This window comes from Coregonus lavaretus, assembly GCF_964263955.1.
Source record: "Coregonus lavaretus genome assembly, chromosome: 12".
NCBI lineage: Eukaryota > Metazoa > Chordata > Actinopteri > Salmoniformes > Salmonidae > Coregonus > Coregonus lavaretus.
The window spans coordinates 8,065,791-8,081,172 of record NC_139999.1 but is presented as its reverse complement, the minus strand read 5'-3'; the positions used below and the strand labels follow the sequence as shown (position 1 = coordinate 8,081,172).

The 15,382-nt window shown below is 47.4% G+C and overlaps 1 protein-coding gene across 1 annotated transcript; it reads left to right on the top strand.

Moving 5' to 3' along the window:
* The first annotated feature begins 1,691 nt into the window (after positions 1 to 1,691).
* On the top strand, positions 1,692 to 4,899 carry b3galt6 (UDP-Gal:betaGal beta 1,3-galactosyltransferase polypeptide 6). The gene is made up of 3 exons (XM_084173106.1): positions 1,692 to 2,205; positions 2,536 to 3,118; positions 3,385 to 4,899. Exons 2-3 carry the CDS (start codon positions 2,579 to 2,581, stop codon positions 3,862 to 3,864), a joined length of 1,020 nt encoding a protein of 339 aa, XP_084029232.1. The 5' UTR covers positions 1,692 to 2,205; positions 2,536 to 2,578; the 3' UTR covers positions 3,865 to 4,899.
* The last annotated feature ends 10,483 nt before the right edge of the window (positions 4,900 to 15,382 follow it).

Here is a 15,382-nt window from a genome sequence, read left to right as displayed (position 1 = left end):
AGAGAGAGAGCGAAGGTTGCGACGGCGCATTACCATCTGTGTAGGGGCAGAGTGAGTAGTGTTGGAGGAGAGGGAGAGAGAAAAGGATACAAAGTAGTGGTTCCATTAAATACGTTACAAATACGTTACAAACCCATGGAGAGTCTTAGAAATCTCAGTATCAGTGCCAGTACCACCAAGCCAACACCAGACCAGAGAATTAGCTCACACTGCCTCCTCAACTATACAAACCTGACACCCCTCTACGGGGAGATGGTCTCTTCCATCTTATCATATCTCTCATTACCTGTTTGCTGGCTATGACCACTTTATCTAGAAAGCGGGGGTAGATTTCATGTTTCTCTACGAGAGCAGCAATCTTTTCTCTCTCTTTAGTGAGAGCCTTGAGCTCCTGTCTCAGGATGAGTGGGTTTGCTGCTTTCTGACGAGCTAGCTCTCTCTCCTTCACCGCTTTCTTCAACGCACTGACGTTTTTTCAATTTATTCTCCTGAGAAAGGCAGGAGGGGATTGGTTAGTAGAAACAGTTTGTATGGTGTGGAACTCCTGTCTCTGAGTTCAATGGAAAAGATTAATAGGTTGAGAGGTCCTACTATCGGACCTCTCAACCTAGAGGAGGTTACCTGGAGAAATGTGTCGAAGTTCCTGAGGTATTCCTTTAACTTAACCTCCCTCTCCTTCAGCTCTTTATCTCTGACACGCTGGGCCATCAGGGTCATGTCAAAGTCCTGATAGAGACACACACAGGAGTAGCGGGCAAAGGGCCAGAGGTCAGTGTGTGTGCACGTGTGCGTGTGTGTTCGTGTGTGTGCATGCCCATGTGTATCACCTCTTGAAGGGCCTCCATGGCCTTGTGTATGTCCAGCTCCTCTCTTCTTTTCCTGATGAGGCGAGTGGTGGGAGCCAAGACATCATCAGTGGACAGGGGAGCTTTCCTGGTAAACAACAACAACAACTCAGTGTAATTTATTGTGTAAATGTACAGTTTCATTCAGTGTTTATATTGGTAAGGAGCATATCCCAAAGATAAAACATCATCATTAAAATCCTGAGGGTGTTCTATACTAGTCATGCACTTACAGTAACACTTTCTGAAGATTGTTCCCAAAGTATGTTTTGAAGTAATCAGTCAGATCTTCTGCTGCCTTTTTGTTATCCATGTCTGACAGTCAGTCTGACAGTCTGGCTGTGTCAGCTACTGCTAGAAACAAGAGCCCGACTGTGGACAACACTGTCATATCACTACATGTTATATCTAATGGAATGCTTGATCATACCTGGTCAGGAAATACTTAACAATGGTGTCCTAGCAACCAACTAGAGGGGCTTTTCCTTTTCCATAGTGATAGAACATAGAATTGGAACGGGTAGAACATAGAATGTGCCATAGAATGGAGGTAGAAATTCTATCTCTATGGTTTCTTACCCACAAAACTAGCAAAGAACCAGAACAGACAGTTGGGGGGGTTCCACATTCATTTCCATTCCACACAGTTCATTCGATAGAATTTAGAATCAGTGCTGTAATGTAGTTCTAATTTGATACTTATTCTAATCCTATCCACTGGGAGGCACCAACGGCGTGTCTTTCCAGCAGCGAAGTGCATGCGTCATCACATACTGCCTCTTGGCGCGTTCACAAAAACTAGGAACTCGGAAAAACAGGCTCTGACAAGGAAAAACTTGTGACGGTGACGTCAGTGATGTCCAGGTTGGAGAAGTCGTAGCTCTAGGATGATGCTTGAGTTTCCGACTTGTAATTCTGAGTTGTATGACCATTAAAAAATATTTTTCGCAGTCGGAGCTTCTTTTTTCCGACTTCACATTTGTCTAAAACGCACTGAAGTCGGAGGTTGGAGATTTCTGAGTTCCGTGTTGTCTTGAACACATGGTCTGTCTTGTGTTTACTGCGTGTCACCAGCCGTGGCAAAAATAACGTAAATGGTAGCTAGATCACTAGCTAGCTGTTCATCTAGCTACACACAAAAGGATTGCTTTTTTTATTCAGTTCAATTGTTGTATTATTTCGCGTCATTTTGTAGCTAGCGAAGTGAGCAGCAAATCAAATCCTCATTCCTCGATAGCTAGCCAGCCTGCTAACGTTTCCCATTTGTGCTAGCTTGCTAACTAACTAGCTACAGACAGAACCAATGCCAATGTAACTGTCATCGATGCATTAAACATCTAGCGTTGTGTGACACATTCAGGTACTGTAGTCCATATTCCCTCCTTTGTTTTGATTTTGATGCAATGAGCGTGCTTTCCGTTGCTTGCATGGAATGAGATTGATCGGGTATCGTTAGCCAGGTTGCAGGCAAGCTGCGGGTGGTCTGCTTACCACTGATTTGTTTGCCGAGTTCGGTTAGGTAACGTTAAGTTAGCTATCTGTTCAATTGTTGATTAACTGTATAATTTATTTATCTCTTGCTACCTAATTTCTCTGGGAGACATTCATTGACTGCTGTCTTTATTGTTAACAGAATGGACAAACGTGCATTGTTATTTACAGATCTCTCTCGTTCCCCGTCCCCCCCCAGTCTCTCTCTTCCAGCTCTCTCTCCCCTTCTCAGTCTCAGCACCATGAGCCTGGTCCGCGTCGTGTGTCGTCACAAGACTGCCCTGGCCATCGGAGGAGTGTGCCTCTTTGCTGTTGTCCTCCTTTTCCTCGCCAAGTGTACCTCAGAGACCCTAAAACAGGGCCAGGCCGACCCTCCAGGCCTAGCCCCCCACGCTGCCCACTCCCAGCCCCGCGCAGAGCACCCTGAGCTCCCCTCACGCCCCAAAGACCTCTCGGCCTTCCTGGTGGTCCTCATCACCACAGGACCCAAGTACACCGAGCGCAGGAGCATCATCCGTAGTACCTGGCTGGCTAAGAAGGATCCGGAGGTTCTAGCTATGTTCGTGGTGGGAACCGAGGGTCTGCCCGCCGAGGACATGCAGAACATCAACACGGAGCAGGGCCGGCACAAAGACCTGCTCTTACTCCCCGCACTGCGAGACTCGTATGAGAACCTGACCCTGAAGCTGCTGCATATGTACTCCTGGCTGGATCACAACGTAGACTTCAAGTTTGTGTTAAAAGCGGACGATGACACTTTCGCTCGTCTGGACCTATTGAAGGTATGCGTTTGATATGGAACGGGGCCAAATGGCACCCTCTTCACTATGTAGTCCACTACTTTTGACAAGGGTCCATAGGGAACCTATGTAGGGAATAGGGTGCCATTTGGGACAGGACCCTGGTATTTGTTTCGTGATGTGTTGTGATTTTCTTTACTCTTTTTGACTTTTTTAAACGGTTCTATATTGTCTAATATGGAGCTTGTGCTGCCAAACAAATGTATGCGCAAACACTCAATAACATATAATCTCTTCTCATCTTATAGGAGGAGCTGAAGACTAAAGAACCCAGCCGGCTGTACTGGGGCTTCTTCTCAGGTCGCGGTCGCGTGAAGACGGCAGGGAAGTGGAGGGAGTCGGCCTGGGAGCTGTGTGACTACTACCTACCCTACGCCCTGGGTGGAGGCTACCTGCTCTCCTGCGACCTCGTACACTACATCCGAATCAACACGGCCTACCTCAAGGTGTGGCAGAGTGAGGACGTGTCACTGGGGGCGTGGCTGGCCCCTGTGGACGTCAAACGAACACACGACCCTCGGTTTGACACAGAGTACAAGTCTCGGGGGTGTAGTAATAAGTACCTGGTGACCCACAAGCAGAGCCTGGAGGACATGTTGGAGAAACAGCAGACGCTGCAGAGAGATGGGAGGCTGTGTAAGGAAGAGGTTAAACTCAGACTGAGCTATGTGTACGACTGGAGCGTCCCGCCCTCACAGTGCTGCCAGAGGAAGGACGGAATACCCTGACCTATAACCCCTAACCTTCCTCACTTTGTCCACCCATGTAATTCTCATCAGTGTTTCCCCTACTACGGTTACCCAGGCGGTGTGGCGCTCCCCTTCAGCCTTACTCCGTTCTGTGGTGCCTCCCGCTCCACCTTCCCTGTAAAACATTGTGCTGCCTTCAGTTGACCTCCATAGAAGATGTCTGTTATGGCAGCCCGCCTATGAGAAGACCTGAGGAAAACACTGATCCCCCTTCCGTTTTTATATGTTTATTTATTTATTTATTTATTCTGGAGCCCTCACTGACTGAACTAAAGCACACCGGTACAGGACTGGGAGAGTGGACCTGACTGGAGCCCTCACTGACTGAACTAAAGCACACCGGTACAGGACTGGGACCTGACTTGGTGCAGCCACACAACATGAGACCTTAATTTATTAATAACAGCACATGTATGTTGGGAGAGAGTGTACTTAAAGGAACCGGTTTTCGGCTTACTGGTAGGACAATGAAGACACTCAAATCATTCCCGAATCTGTTTAAAATGTCCTGGAGTATCTCTAAGTGAAAGTGGCCCTATTTATGAATGTGATGAAAGGGATTCTCTTGATATGAAAATGGTGTGTATTGCTTCAGAACAATGGTACAGAATAACTCAGTCAAGGCTTGGTGTTTGGAGATGCATTGAGACTGAATGTCTAATAATGTAGGCCTCTCCCCTGCTTACTGAGACTTCTGTTCAGTTGGGAGATTTACCCTACCTGCTGTCTGTGTTTGGTTGACGTATTTACAAAGCCCAGTGATGGTCAACAGAGCTGTGTGTGTTCAGCTGAGCTACTCTACAGGCAATTGTCCAGCTGGCATTCGGTTACTTTTAAACAAACAAAAAAAGACTGCTTCTGTTAACGTCGTTGAAAGAAACCAACCGTTGTATTATTGTGTGACACTTTGACCATGTCCTCTCCTCATCACCAGTGTTGTTTAAAACCTACTGTCAAACTACTTCAATATGAATGTTTAAAATATTTGGACCTATTAAAATGTTTTGAAACATGTATTTTTGTGACATATTTATTAATAATACATAAACACTGTAAAGAAAAATATCTACTGTTCACACCCCAGTACCCTAATAATCCCTACGGCAGGGTTCCCCAATCCCCACCCACAGAACCAACCCTAATAACCCTGCAGCAGGGTTCCCCAATCCCCACCCACAGAACCAACCCTAATAATCCCTACAGCAGGGTTCCCCAATCCCCACCCACAGAACCAACCCTAATAATCCCTACAGCAGGGTTCCCCAATCCCCACCCACAGAACCAACCCTAATAATCCCTACAGCAGGGTTCCCCAATCACCACCCACAGACCAACCCTAATAATCCCTACAGCAGGGTTCCCCAATCCCCACCCACAGAACCAACCCTAATAATCCCTACAGCAGGGTTCCCCAATCCCCACCCACAGAACCAACCCTAATAACCCTACAGCAGGGTTCCCCAATCCCCACCCACAGAACCAACCCTAATAACCCTGCAGCAGGGTTCCCCAATCCCCACCCACAGAACCAACCCTAATAATCCCTACAGCAGGGTTCCCCAATCCCCACCCACAGAACCAACCCTAATAATCCCTACAGCAGGGTTCCCCAATCCCCACCCACAGAACCAACCCTAATAACCCTACAGCAGGGTTCCCCAATCCCCACCCACAGAACCAACCCTAATAATCCCTACAGCAGGGTTCCCCAATCCCCACCCACAGAACCAACCCTAATAATCCCTACAGCAGGGTTCCCCAATCCCCACCCACAGAACCAACCCTAATAATCCCTACAGCAGGGTTCCCCAATCCCCACCCACAGAACCAACCCTAATAATCCCTACGGCAGGGTTCCCCAATCCCCACCCACAGAACCAACCCTAATAATCCCTACAGCAGGGTTCCCCAATCCCCACCCATAGTACTCTAATAATCCCTACAGAAACTGTTTGACCTCAAACAACAGCCTTATTAGAGCCTTAGGCTACTTATCCATTTTTATTTAGAGGCAATACGTGTCTGATTGGTTGATCTCAGAACCAATGTGAGAAGTACTGTTCCTGTTTTCTGACTTTGGATCTTTCAGCATCTGTCTTCTCTTCATGACCACGATCTTCCATCTTGTGCTGATTATTCTATTCCCATCTCAAGACAAGAGAAGATTAAACAGACATCCTTCCTCACATCCAGCTGTTTACAAAGAACCTTATGCGGCTCTTAAGGTGTCATCACTTCTAGTCATAGCAGTGTCCTAGCTGGCAATGACAATAGCCTCATAGCCATTGTATATTAACAGGTGGTTTGTGTGTGGGTGTGTACGCATCTAAAGGTGTCTCCTGTCCTCCGTCACCTCACCAAGCCTAGCTATATGACACATTTGGCAAGCTCCTGTGTTTCCTATGGAGGTGTTGTGCTAGGTCAGTAGGTCAGCTTATATAAACTCATCAAAAAAAGAAACGTCCCTTTTTCAGGACCCTGTCTTTCAAAGATAATTCGTAAAAATCCAAATAACTTCACAGATCTTCATTGTAAAGGGTTCAAACACTGTTTCCCATGCTTGTTCAATGAACCATAAACAATTAATGAACATGCACCTGTGGAACGGTCGTTAAGACTATAACAGTTTACAGACGGTAGACAATTAAGGTCACAGTTATGAAAACTTAGGACACTAAAGAGGCCTTTCTACTGACTCTGAAAAACACCAAAAGAAAGATGCCAAGGGTCCCTGTTCATCTGTGTGAACGTGCCTTAGGCATGCTGCAAGGAGGCATGAGGACTGCAGATGTGGCCAGGGCAATACATTGCAATGTCCGTACTGTGAGACGCCTAAGACAGCGCTACAGGGAGACAGCTGATCGTCCTCGCAGTGGCAGACCACGTGTAACAACACCTGCACAGGATCGGTACATCCAAACATCATACCTACGGGACAGGTACAGGATGGCAACAACAACTGCCCGAGTTACACCAGGAATGCACAATCCTTCCATCAGTGCTCAGACTATCCGCAATAGGCTGAGAGAGGCTGGACTGAGGGCTTGTAGGCCTGTTGTAAGGCAGGTCCTCACCAGACATCACCGGCAACAACGTCGCCTATGGGCACAAACCCACCGTCGCTGGACCAGACAGGACTAGCAAAAAGTGCTCTTCACTGACGAGTCACGGTTTTGTCTCACCAGGGGTGATGGTCGGATTCGCATTTATCGTCAAAGGAATGAGCGTTACACCGAGGCCTGTACTCTGGAGCGGGATCAATTTGGAGGTGGAGGGTCCGTCATGGTCTGGGGCGGTGTGTCACAGCATCATCGGACTGAGCTTGTTGTCATTGCAGGCAATCTCAACGCTATGCGTTACAGGGAAGACATCCTTCTCCCTCATGTGGTACCCTTCCTGCAGGCTTATCCTGACATGACCCTCCAGCATGACAATGCCACCAGCCATACTGCTCGTTCTGTGCGTGATTTCCTGCAAGACAGGAATGTCAGTGTTCTGCCATGGCCAGCAAAGAGCCCGGATCTCAATCCCATTGAGCACGTTTGGGACCTGTTGGATCGGAGGGTGAGGGCTAGGGCCATTCCCCCCACAAATGTCCGGGAACTTGCAGGTGCCTTGGTGGAAGAGTGGGGTAACATCTCACAGCAAGAACTGGCAAATCTGGTGCAGTCCATGAGGAGGAGATGCACTGCAGTAATTAATGCAGCTGGTGGCCACACCAGATACTGACTGTTACTTTTGATTTTGACCCCTCCCCCTTTGTTCAGGGACACATTATTCAATTTCTGTTCGTCACATGTCTGTGGAACTTGTTCAGTTTATGTCTCAGTTGTTGAATCTTGTTATGTTCATACAAATATTTACACATGTTAAGTTTGCTGAAAATAAACGCAGTTGACAGTGAGAGGACGTTTCTTTTTTTGCTGAGTTTACATACCATGTGTATTCTGTGCCTCTTGTGTAGTTCCTGATCCAGGTCAGAGGGTGGTCTGAGGGTCCGCTCTATCTCCCAGCGCTGCTCCCTGGGTCCGCGCTCTCCCAGCGCTGCTCCCTGGGTACGCTATCTCCCAGCGCTGCTCCCTGGGTCCGCTCTCTCCCAGCGCTGCTCCCTGGGTCCGCTCTCTCCCAGAGCTGCTCCCTGGGTACGCTCTCTCTCCCAGAGCTGCTCCCTGGGTACGCTCTCTCTCCCAGCGCTGCTCCCTGGGTACGCTCTCTCTCCCAGCGCTGCTCCCTGGGTCCGCTCTCTCTCCCAGCGCTGCTCCCTGGGTCCGCTCTCTCTCCCAGCGCTGCTCCCTGGGTCCGCTCTCTCTCCCAGCGCTGCTCCCTGGGTCCGCTCTCTCTCCCAGTGCTGCTCCCTGGGTCCGCTCTCTCTCCCAGCGCTGCTCCCTGGGTACGCTCTCTCCCAGCGCTGCTCCCTGGGTCCGCTCTCTCCCAGCGCTGCTCCCTGGGTCCGCTCTCTCCCAGAGCTGCTCCCTGGGTACGCTCTCTCTCCCAGCGCTGCTCCCTGGGTACGCTCTCTCTCCCAGCGCTGCTCCCTGGGTCTGCTCTCTCCCAGCGCTGCTCCCTGGGTCCGCTCTCTCCCAGCGCTGCTCCCTGGGTACGCTCTCTCTCCCAGCGCTGCTCCCTGGGTACGCTCTCTCTCCCAGCGCTGCTCCCTGGGTCCGCTCTCTCTCCCAGCGCTGCTCCCTGGGTCCGCTCTCTCTCCCAGCGCTGCTCCCTGGGTCCGCTCTCTCTCCCAGCGCTGCTCCCTGGGTCCGCTCTCTCTCCCAGCGCTGCTCCCTGGGTCCGCTCTCTCTCCCAGCGCTGCTCCCTGGGTCCGCTCTCTCTCCCAGCGCTGCTCCCTGGGTCCGCTCTCTCTCCCAGCGCTGCTCCCTGGGTCCGCTCTCTCCCAGCGCTGCTCCCTGGGTCCGCTCTCTCTCCCAGCGCTGCTCCCTGGGTCCGCTCTCTCTCCCAGCGCTGCTCCCTGGGTCCGCTCTCTCCCAGAGCTGCTCCCTGGGTCCGCTCTCTCCCAGCGCTGCTCCCTGGGTCCGCTCTCTCTCCCAGCGCTGCTCCCTGGGTCCGCTCTCTCTCCAAGCGCTGCTCCCTCTGTCTCTGTTCTAGAAAACGCTGCCCTCAGAACAGCTTCAATTCATCGGGGCATGGACTCTACAAGGTGTCGAAAGGGCTCCACAGGGATGCTGGCACGTTGACTCCAATGCTTCCCACAGTTGTGTCAAGTTGGCTGGATGTCCTTTGGGTGGTTGCCCATTCTGGATACACACAGGAAACTGTTGAGCGTGAAAAACCCAGCAGAGTTGCAGCTCTTGACACAAACCGGTGCGCCTGGCACCTACTACCATACCCCGTTCAAAGGGACTTAAATCGTTTCTCTTGCCCATTCACCCTCTGAATGGCACACAATCCATGTCTCAAGACTTAAAAATCCTTCTTTAACCGGTCTCCTCCCCTTCATCTACACTGTTCGAAGAGGATTTAACAGGTGACCTCAATAATGGATCATAGCTTTCACATGATCAGTCTGTCATGGAAAGAGCTGGTGTTCCTAATGTTTTGTACAGTCAGTGTTTACTGGTAACGGGAAACCTTCAGACGAGTCCTGTGAGTCTCTAGAGCAAAACAACCGATCTGTCCGTGTTCGTGAGAGTCTCACCTTTCCATGGTGGGGTCATATTAGTGTGTATCCCAAACTGTTCGGACGCTACAGACAGAAGTTGGCAGATCGGCGGAACCGACTTCAGACGAGTCCTGTGATGCTTGTGGGGGTTGTAGAGCAAAACAGAGAACACCATCATGAGTCTCATCTTTCCATAGAGGGTTCATATTGTAGGCCAGTTTTTATTGAGAAGACCGATTTCCGGTATGTCTCCTGGTCTGACAAACACCGCTGTAGCTCTGCCACCTTTCCACCGCAGATGCAGAGGTCACGGTGTAGGGGAGACTCCAGGACGGGTTTGGTCAGCTTCCGGGGACAGATGAGGTCATCGTGGCCCTCGACGGACAGAAGAGGCGACGGGCCCTTCCGGCAGCCGTAGTACCCTGCTCGAGGAAGAGGATATTATCTTACATTCTGACATTTTTAATGGTAAATCATTGTCATGTTGTAAATAGTAATTGCTGAGGGGAAGAATGGGACACTTCAACGCGTATTGGAAGAAGGTATTGTGTGGGTCATCTTTAACATAAATTATTGTTTTACATTACTAGTCATGCTCTTTGGCAAGTTTTACTTATATTGCCAACATTAACGGTTCATGATCAAGAATCCAACTCAACCCTCCTTGGGCTTCTGTAACATCCGAGAGTTGAAGAGATTACGCAAGAGCTCACACTACAGTAGTTTACACAACTCTTTCTACTCTCCTTTGAACCCACACAAAAACCCACTTTATCCTGATCAACCCCCACACATGCTTCCCAAAAGAACAGCCTTACCTGGGTGCAGTTTTACAGTCGCATAAAACCCACTGTATCCTGATCAACCCCCACACATGCTTCCCAAAAGAACAGCCTTACCTGGGTGCAGTTTTACAGTCGCATAAAACCCACTGTATCCTGATCAACCCCCACACATGCTTCCCAAAAGAACAGCCTTACCTGGGTGCAGTTTTACAGTCTCTGAGGAGAGAAGAAAGCTTGTGCTCTCTTGATAGATCTTTAATTCTGGTCTACGTTCTCTCTCAAACAGACATGCACACACTTTAAAGCAAAATCTTGGTCTTGTTTTCAGGAGAAGCTCTCTCCTCTGAGAGTGGACTCAGCAGCAGCAGTGAATGTAGTGATATGTTGAACAGGTGCAGCTTACAGCCCTATGCAGGTCAAATCTAATTACGTCTAATCATCCCTCCCTCTCTCTGGCAAGGGAAACTGGTGTCGCAGCTACTGCGAGAGCGAGAGAGAACAAATTAATCTCTTATAAGTACAGTATATTGTGAGCCTGGTAAAACATAATATCAGAATCAGAAAAAAAAAGCTACTGACTTGACTCTGTCCCCGTACAAACCATTGTTTTGGTCGGCTAAATGGCTTGACATTTGCTGTCTGACCTCCAGCTGGCTTAGGGCCACATACAATGCCTGGCAGAGTTAAGTTAGTTGTCATAAGCCACTGACATCAGCTATCATGACTGTTTTTTAAATCTGTTACGGCAGAATGTTTGTGTCGACTGCAGAGGAGTTTGTGAACAACATTCTGTAAAACAATGAAATATAAAGTGAAGTAAGTGAACGGCTTGCGAAAGTATTCACTTGCGAAAGTATTCACCCACCTTGGCATTTTTCCTATTTTGTTGCCTTACAACCTGGAATTAATATATATTTTTTGGGGGGTTTGTATCATTTGATTTACACAACATGCCTACCACTTTGAAGATGCAAAATAATTTTTTTTGTGAAACAAACAAGAAATAAGACCAAAAAAAAAGAACTTGAGCGTGCATAACTATTCACCCCCCCAAAGTCAATACTTTGTAGAGCCACCTTTTGCAGCAATTACAGCTGCAAGTCTCTTGGGGTATGTCTCTATGAGCTTGGCACATCTAGCAACTGGGATTTTTGCCCATTCTTCAAGGCAAAACTGCTCCAGCTCCTTCAAGTTGGATGGGTTCCGCTGGTGTACAGAAATCTTTAAGTCATACCACAGATTCTCAATTGATTGAGGTCTGGCTTTGACTAGGCCATTCCAAGACATTTAAATGTTTCTCCTTAATCCACTTGAGTGTTGCTTTAGCAGTATGCTTAGGGTCATTGTCGTGCTGGAAAGTGAACCTCCGTCCCAGTCTCAAATCTCTGGAAGACTGAAACAGGTTTCCCTCAAGCATTTCCCTGTATTTAGCACCATCCATCATTCCTACAATTCTGACAAGTTTCCCTGTCCCTGCCGATGAAAAACATTCCCACAGCATGATGCTGCCACCACCACCATGCTTCACTGTGGGGATGGTGTTCTCGAGGTGATGAGAGGTGTTTTCTTTGCGCCAGACATAGCGTTTTCCTTGATGGCCAAAAAGCTCAATTTTAGTCTCATCTGACCGGAGTACCTTCTTCCATAAGTTTGGGGAGTCTCCCACATCCCTTTTGGCGAACACCAAATGTGTTTGCTTATGTTTTTCTTTAAGCAATGGCTTTTTTCTGGTCACTCTTCCGTAAAGCCCAGCTCTGTGGAGTGTACGGCTTAAAGTGGTCCTATGAACAGATACTCCAATCTCCGCTGTGGAGCTTTGCAGCTCCTTCAGGGTTATCTTTGGTCTCTTTGTTGCTTCTGATTAATGCCCTCCTTGCCTGGTTCGTGAGTTTTTGTGGGCGGCCCTCTCTTGGCAGGTTTGTTGTGGTGCCATATTCTCTCCATTTTGGATTTAATGGTGCTCCGTGGGATGTTCAAAGTTTCAGATTTTTTTAAATAACCCAACCCTGATCTGTACTTCTCCACAACTTTGTCCCTGACCTGTTTGGAGAGCTCATTGGTCTTCATTGTGCCGCTTGCTTGGTGGTGCCCCTTGCTTATTTGTGTTGCAGACTCTGGGGCCTTTCAGAACAGGTGAAAATATACTGAGATCATGTGACACTTAGATTGCACACAGGTGGACTTTATTTAACTAATTATGTGACTTCTGAAGGTAATTGGTTGCACCAGATCTTATTTAGGGGCTTCATAGCAAAGGGGCTGAATACATATGCACGCACCACTTTTCCATTTTTATTTCTTAGAATTTTTTGAAACAAGTTATTTTTTTCATTTCACTTCACCAATTTGGACTATTTTGTGTATGTCCATTACATGAAATCCAAATAAAAGTCAATTTAAATTACAGGTTGTAATGCAACAAAATAGGAAAAACACCAAGGGGGATGAATACTTTTGCAAGGTACTGTATGCAGCCATATAACCTGTCTATAATATTGATTATAACTGATCATCATTCATATCCAGAAGGTCATGTTTATATATTTTATGAATACACAAATTCATTGGTTATAAATGCAGTACTTTGTGAGCATGCATGGTAATACATAATATAAATTACAACAGTGGTAATATGTAATATCAGAATGAGAAAAAAAAGGCAACACTGAACCATGCATGAGAGCACCAGACTGTGTGATCTCGCTCTCCGTAGCCGATGTGAGTAAGACCTTTAAACAGGTTAACATTCACAAGGCCGCGGGGCCAGACAGATTACAAGGACGCGTACTCAGAGCATGCGCTGACCAGCGGCCAAGTGTCTTCACTGATAGTTTTCAACCTCTCCCTGACCTAGTATGTAATACCTACATGTTTCAAGCAGACCACCATAGTCCCTGTGCCCAAGAATGCCAAAGTAACCTGTCTAAATGACTATCGCCCCGTAGCACTCACATCTGTAGCCATGAAATCTTCCAGAAGGACAACCATCTCTGCAGCACTCCACCAATCAGGCCTTTATGGTAGAGTGGCCAGACGGAAGCCACTCCTCAGTAAAAGGCACGACAGCCCGCTTGGAGTTTGCCACTAAGCACACAGCCAAGACAACGCAGGAGTGGCTTCGGACAAGTCTGTCCTTGAGTGGCCCAGCCAGAGCCCGGACTTGAACCCGATCTAACATCTCTGGAGAGACCTGAAAATAGCTGTGCAGCAACGCTCCCCATCCAACCTGACAGAGCTTGAGAGGATCTGCAGAGAAGAATGGGAGAAACTCCCCAAATACAGGTGTGCCAAGCTTGTAGAGTCATACCCAAGAAGACTTGAGGCTGTAATCGCTGCCTAAGGTGCTTCAACAAAGTACTGAGTAAAGGGTCTAAATACTTATGTAAATGTGATATTTCCATTTGTTTTTTTAAATAAAAAAAATCCTCAAATTATTATTTTTTAAACTGTTTATGCTTTGTCATTATTGGGTATTGTGTGTATATTGATGAGGGGGGGAAAACTATTTAATCAATTTTAGAATAAGGCTATAACCTAACAAAATGTGGAAAAAGTAAAAGGGGTCTGAATACTTTCCGAAGGCCACTCCTGCGTTGTCTTGGCTGTGTGCTTAGGGTCGTTGCCCTTTTGGAAGGTGAACCTTCGCCCCAGTCTGAGGTCCTGAGTGCTCTGGAGCAGGTTTTCATCAAGGATCTCTCTGTACTTTGCTCCGTTCATATTTCCCTCAACCCCGACTAGACTCCCGGTCCCTGCCGCTGAAAAACATCCCCACAGCATGATGCTGCCACCACCATGCTTCACCGTAGGGATGGTGCAAGGTTTCCTCCAGACGTGACGTTTGGCATTCAGGCCAAAGAGTTCAATCTTGGTTTCATCAGACCAGAGAATCTTCTTTCTTATGGTCTGAGAGTCCTTTAGGTGCCTTTTGGCAAACTCCAAGCGGGCTGTTGTGCCTTTTACTGAGGAGTGGCTTCCATCTGGCCACTCTACCATAAAGGCCTGATTGGTGGAGTGCTGCAGAGATGGTTGTCCTTCTGGAAGGTTCTCCCATCTCCACAGAGGAACTCTAGAGCTCTGTCAGAGTGACCACCGGGTTTTTGGTCACCTCCCTGACCAAGGCCCTTCTCCCCTGATTGCTCAGTTTGGCCGGGCGGCCAGCTCTAGGAAGGGTCTTGGTGGTTCCAAACTTCTTCCATTTAAGGAATTTTTTTTTTTTTTTTTCACCTTTATTTAACCAGGTAAGCCAGTTGAGAACAGGTTCTCATTTACAACTGCGACCTGGCCAAGATAAAGCAAAGCAGTGCAATAAAAACAACACAGAGTTACATATGGGGTAAAAAAACATAAAGTCAAAAATACAACAGAAAATATATATACAGTGTGTGCAAATGTAGCAAGTTATGGAGGTAAGGCAATAAATAGGCTATAGTGCAAAATAATTACAATAGTATTAACACTGGAATGCTAGATGTGCAAAAGATTATGTGCAAATAGAGATACTGGGGTGCAAAAGAGCAAAATAAATAACAATATAGGGATGAGGTAGTTGGGTGGGCTAATTTCAGATGGGCTGTGTACAGGTGCAGAATGATGGAGGCCACTGTGTTCTTGGGGACCTTCAACGCTGCAGACATTTTTTGGTACCCTTCCCCGGATCTTTGCCTCGACACAATCCTGTCTCGGAGCTCTACAGACGATTCCTTCCACCTCATGGCTTGGTTTTTGCTCTGACATGCACTGTTAACTGTGGGACCTTATATAGACATGTGTGTGCCTTTCCAAATCATGTCCAATCAATTGGATTTACCACAGCTGGATTCCAATGAAGTTGTAGAAACATCTCAAGGATGATCAATGGAAACAGGATGCACCTGAGCTCAATTTCGAGTCTCATAGCAAAGGGTCTGAATACTTATGTAAATAAGATAGTTCTGTTTTTCATTTTTATTACATTTTAAAGATTTCTAGAAACCTGTTTTCACTTTGTCATTATGGGTATTGTGTGTAGATTGCTGAGGATTTAAACAAAAAAAATACATTTTAGAATAAGGCTGTAACGTAAAAAAATATGGAAAAAGTCAAGGGGTCTGAATACTTT

Coding starts and splice junctions, on each gene's coding strand:
- b3galt6 (XM_084173106.1), top strand. CDS start 2,579: ATGAGCCTGGTCCGCGTCGTGTGTCGTCACAAGACTGCCCTGGCCATC. Junction 3,119..3,384: donor CTCGTCTGGACCTATTGAAG/GTATGCGTTTGA, acceptor CTCATCTTATAG/GAGGAGCTGAAGACTAAAGA.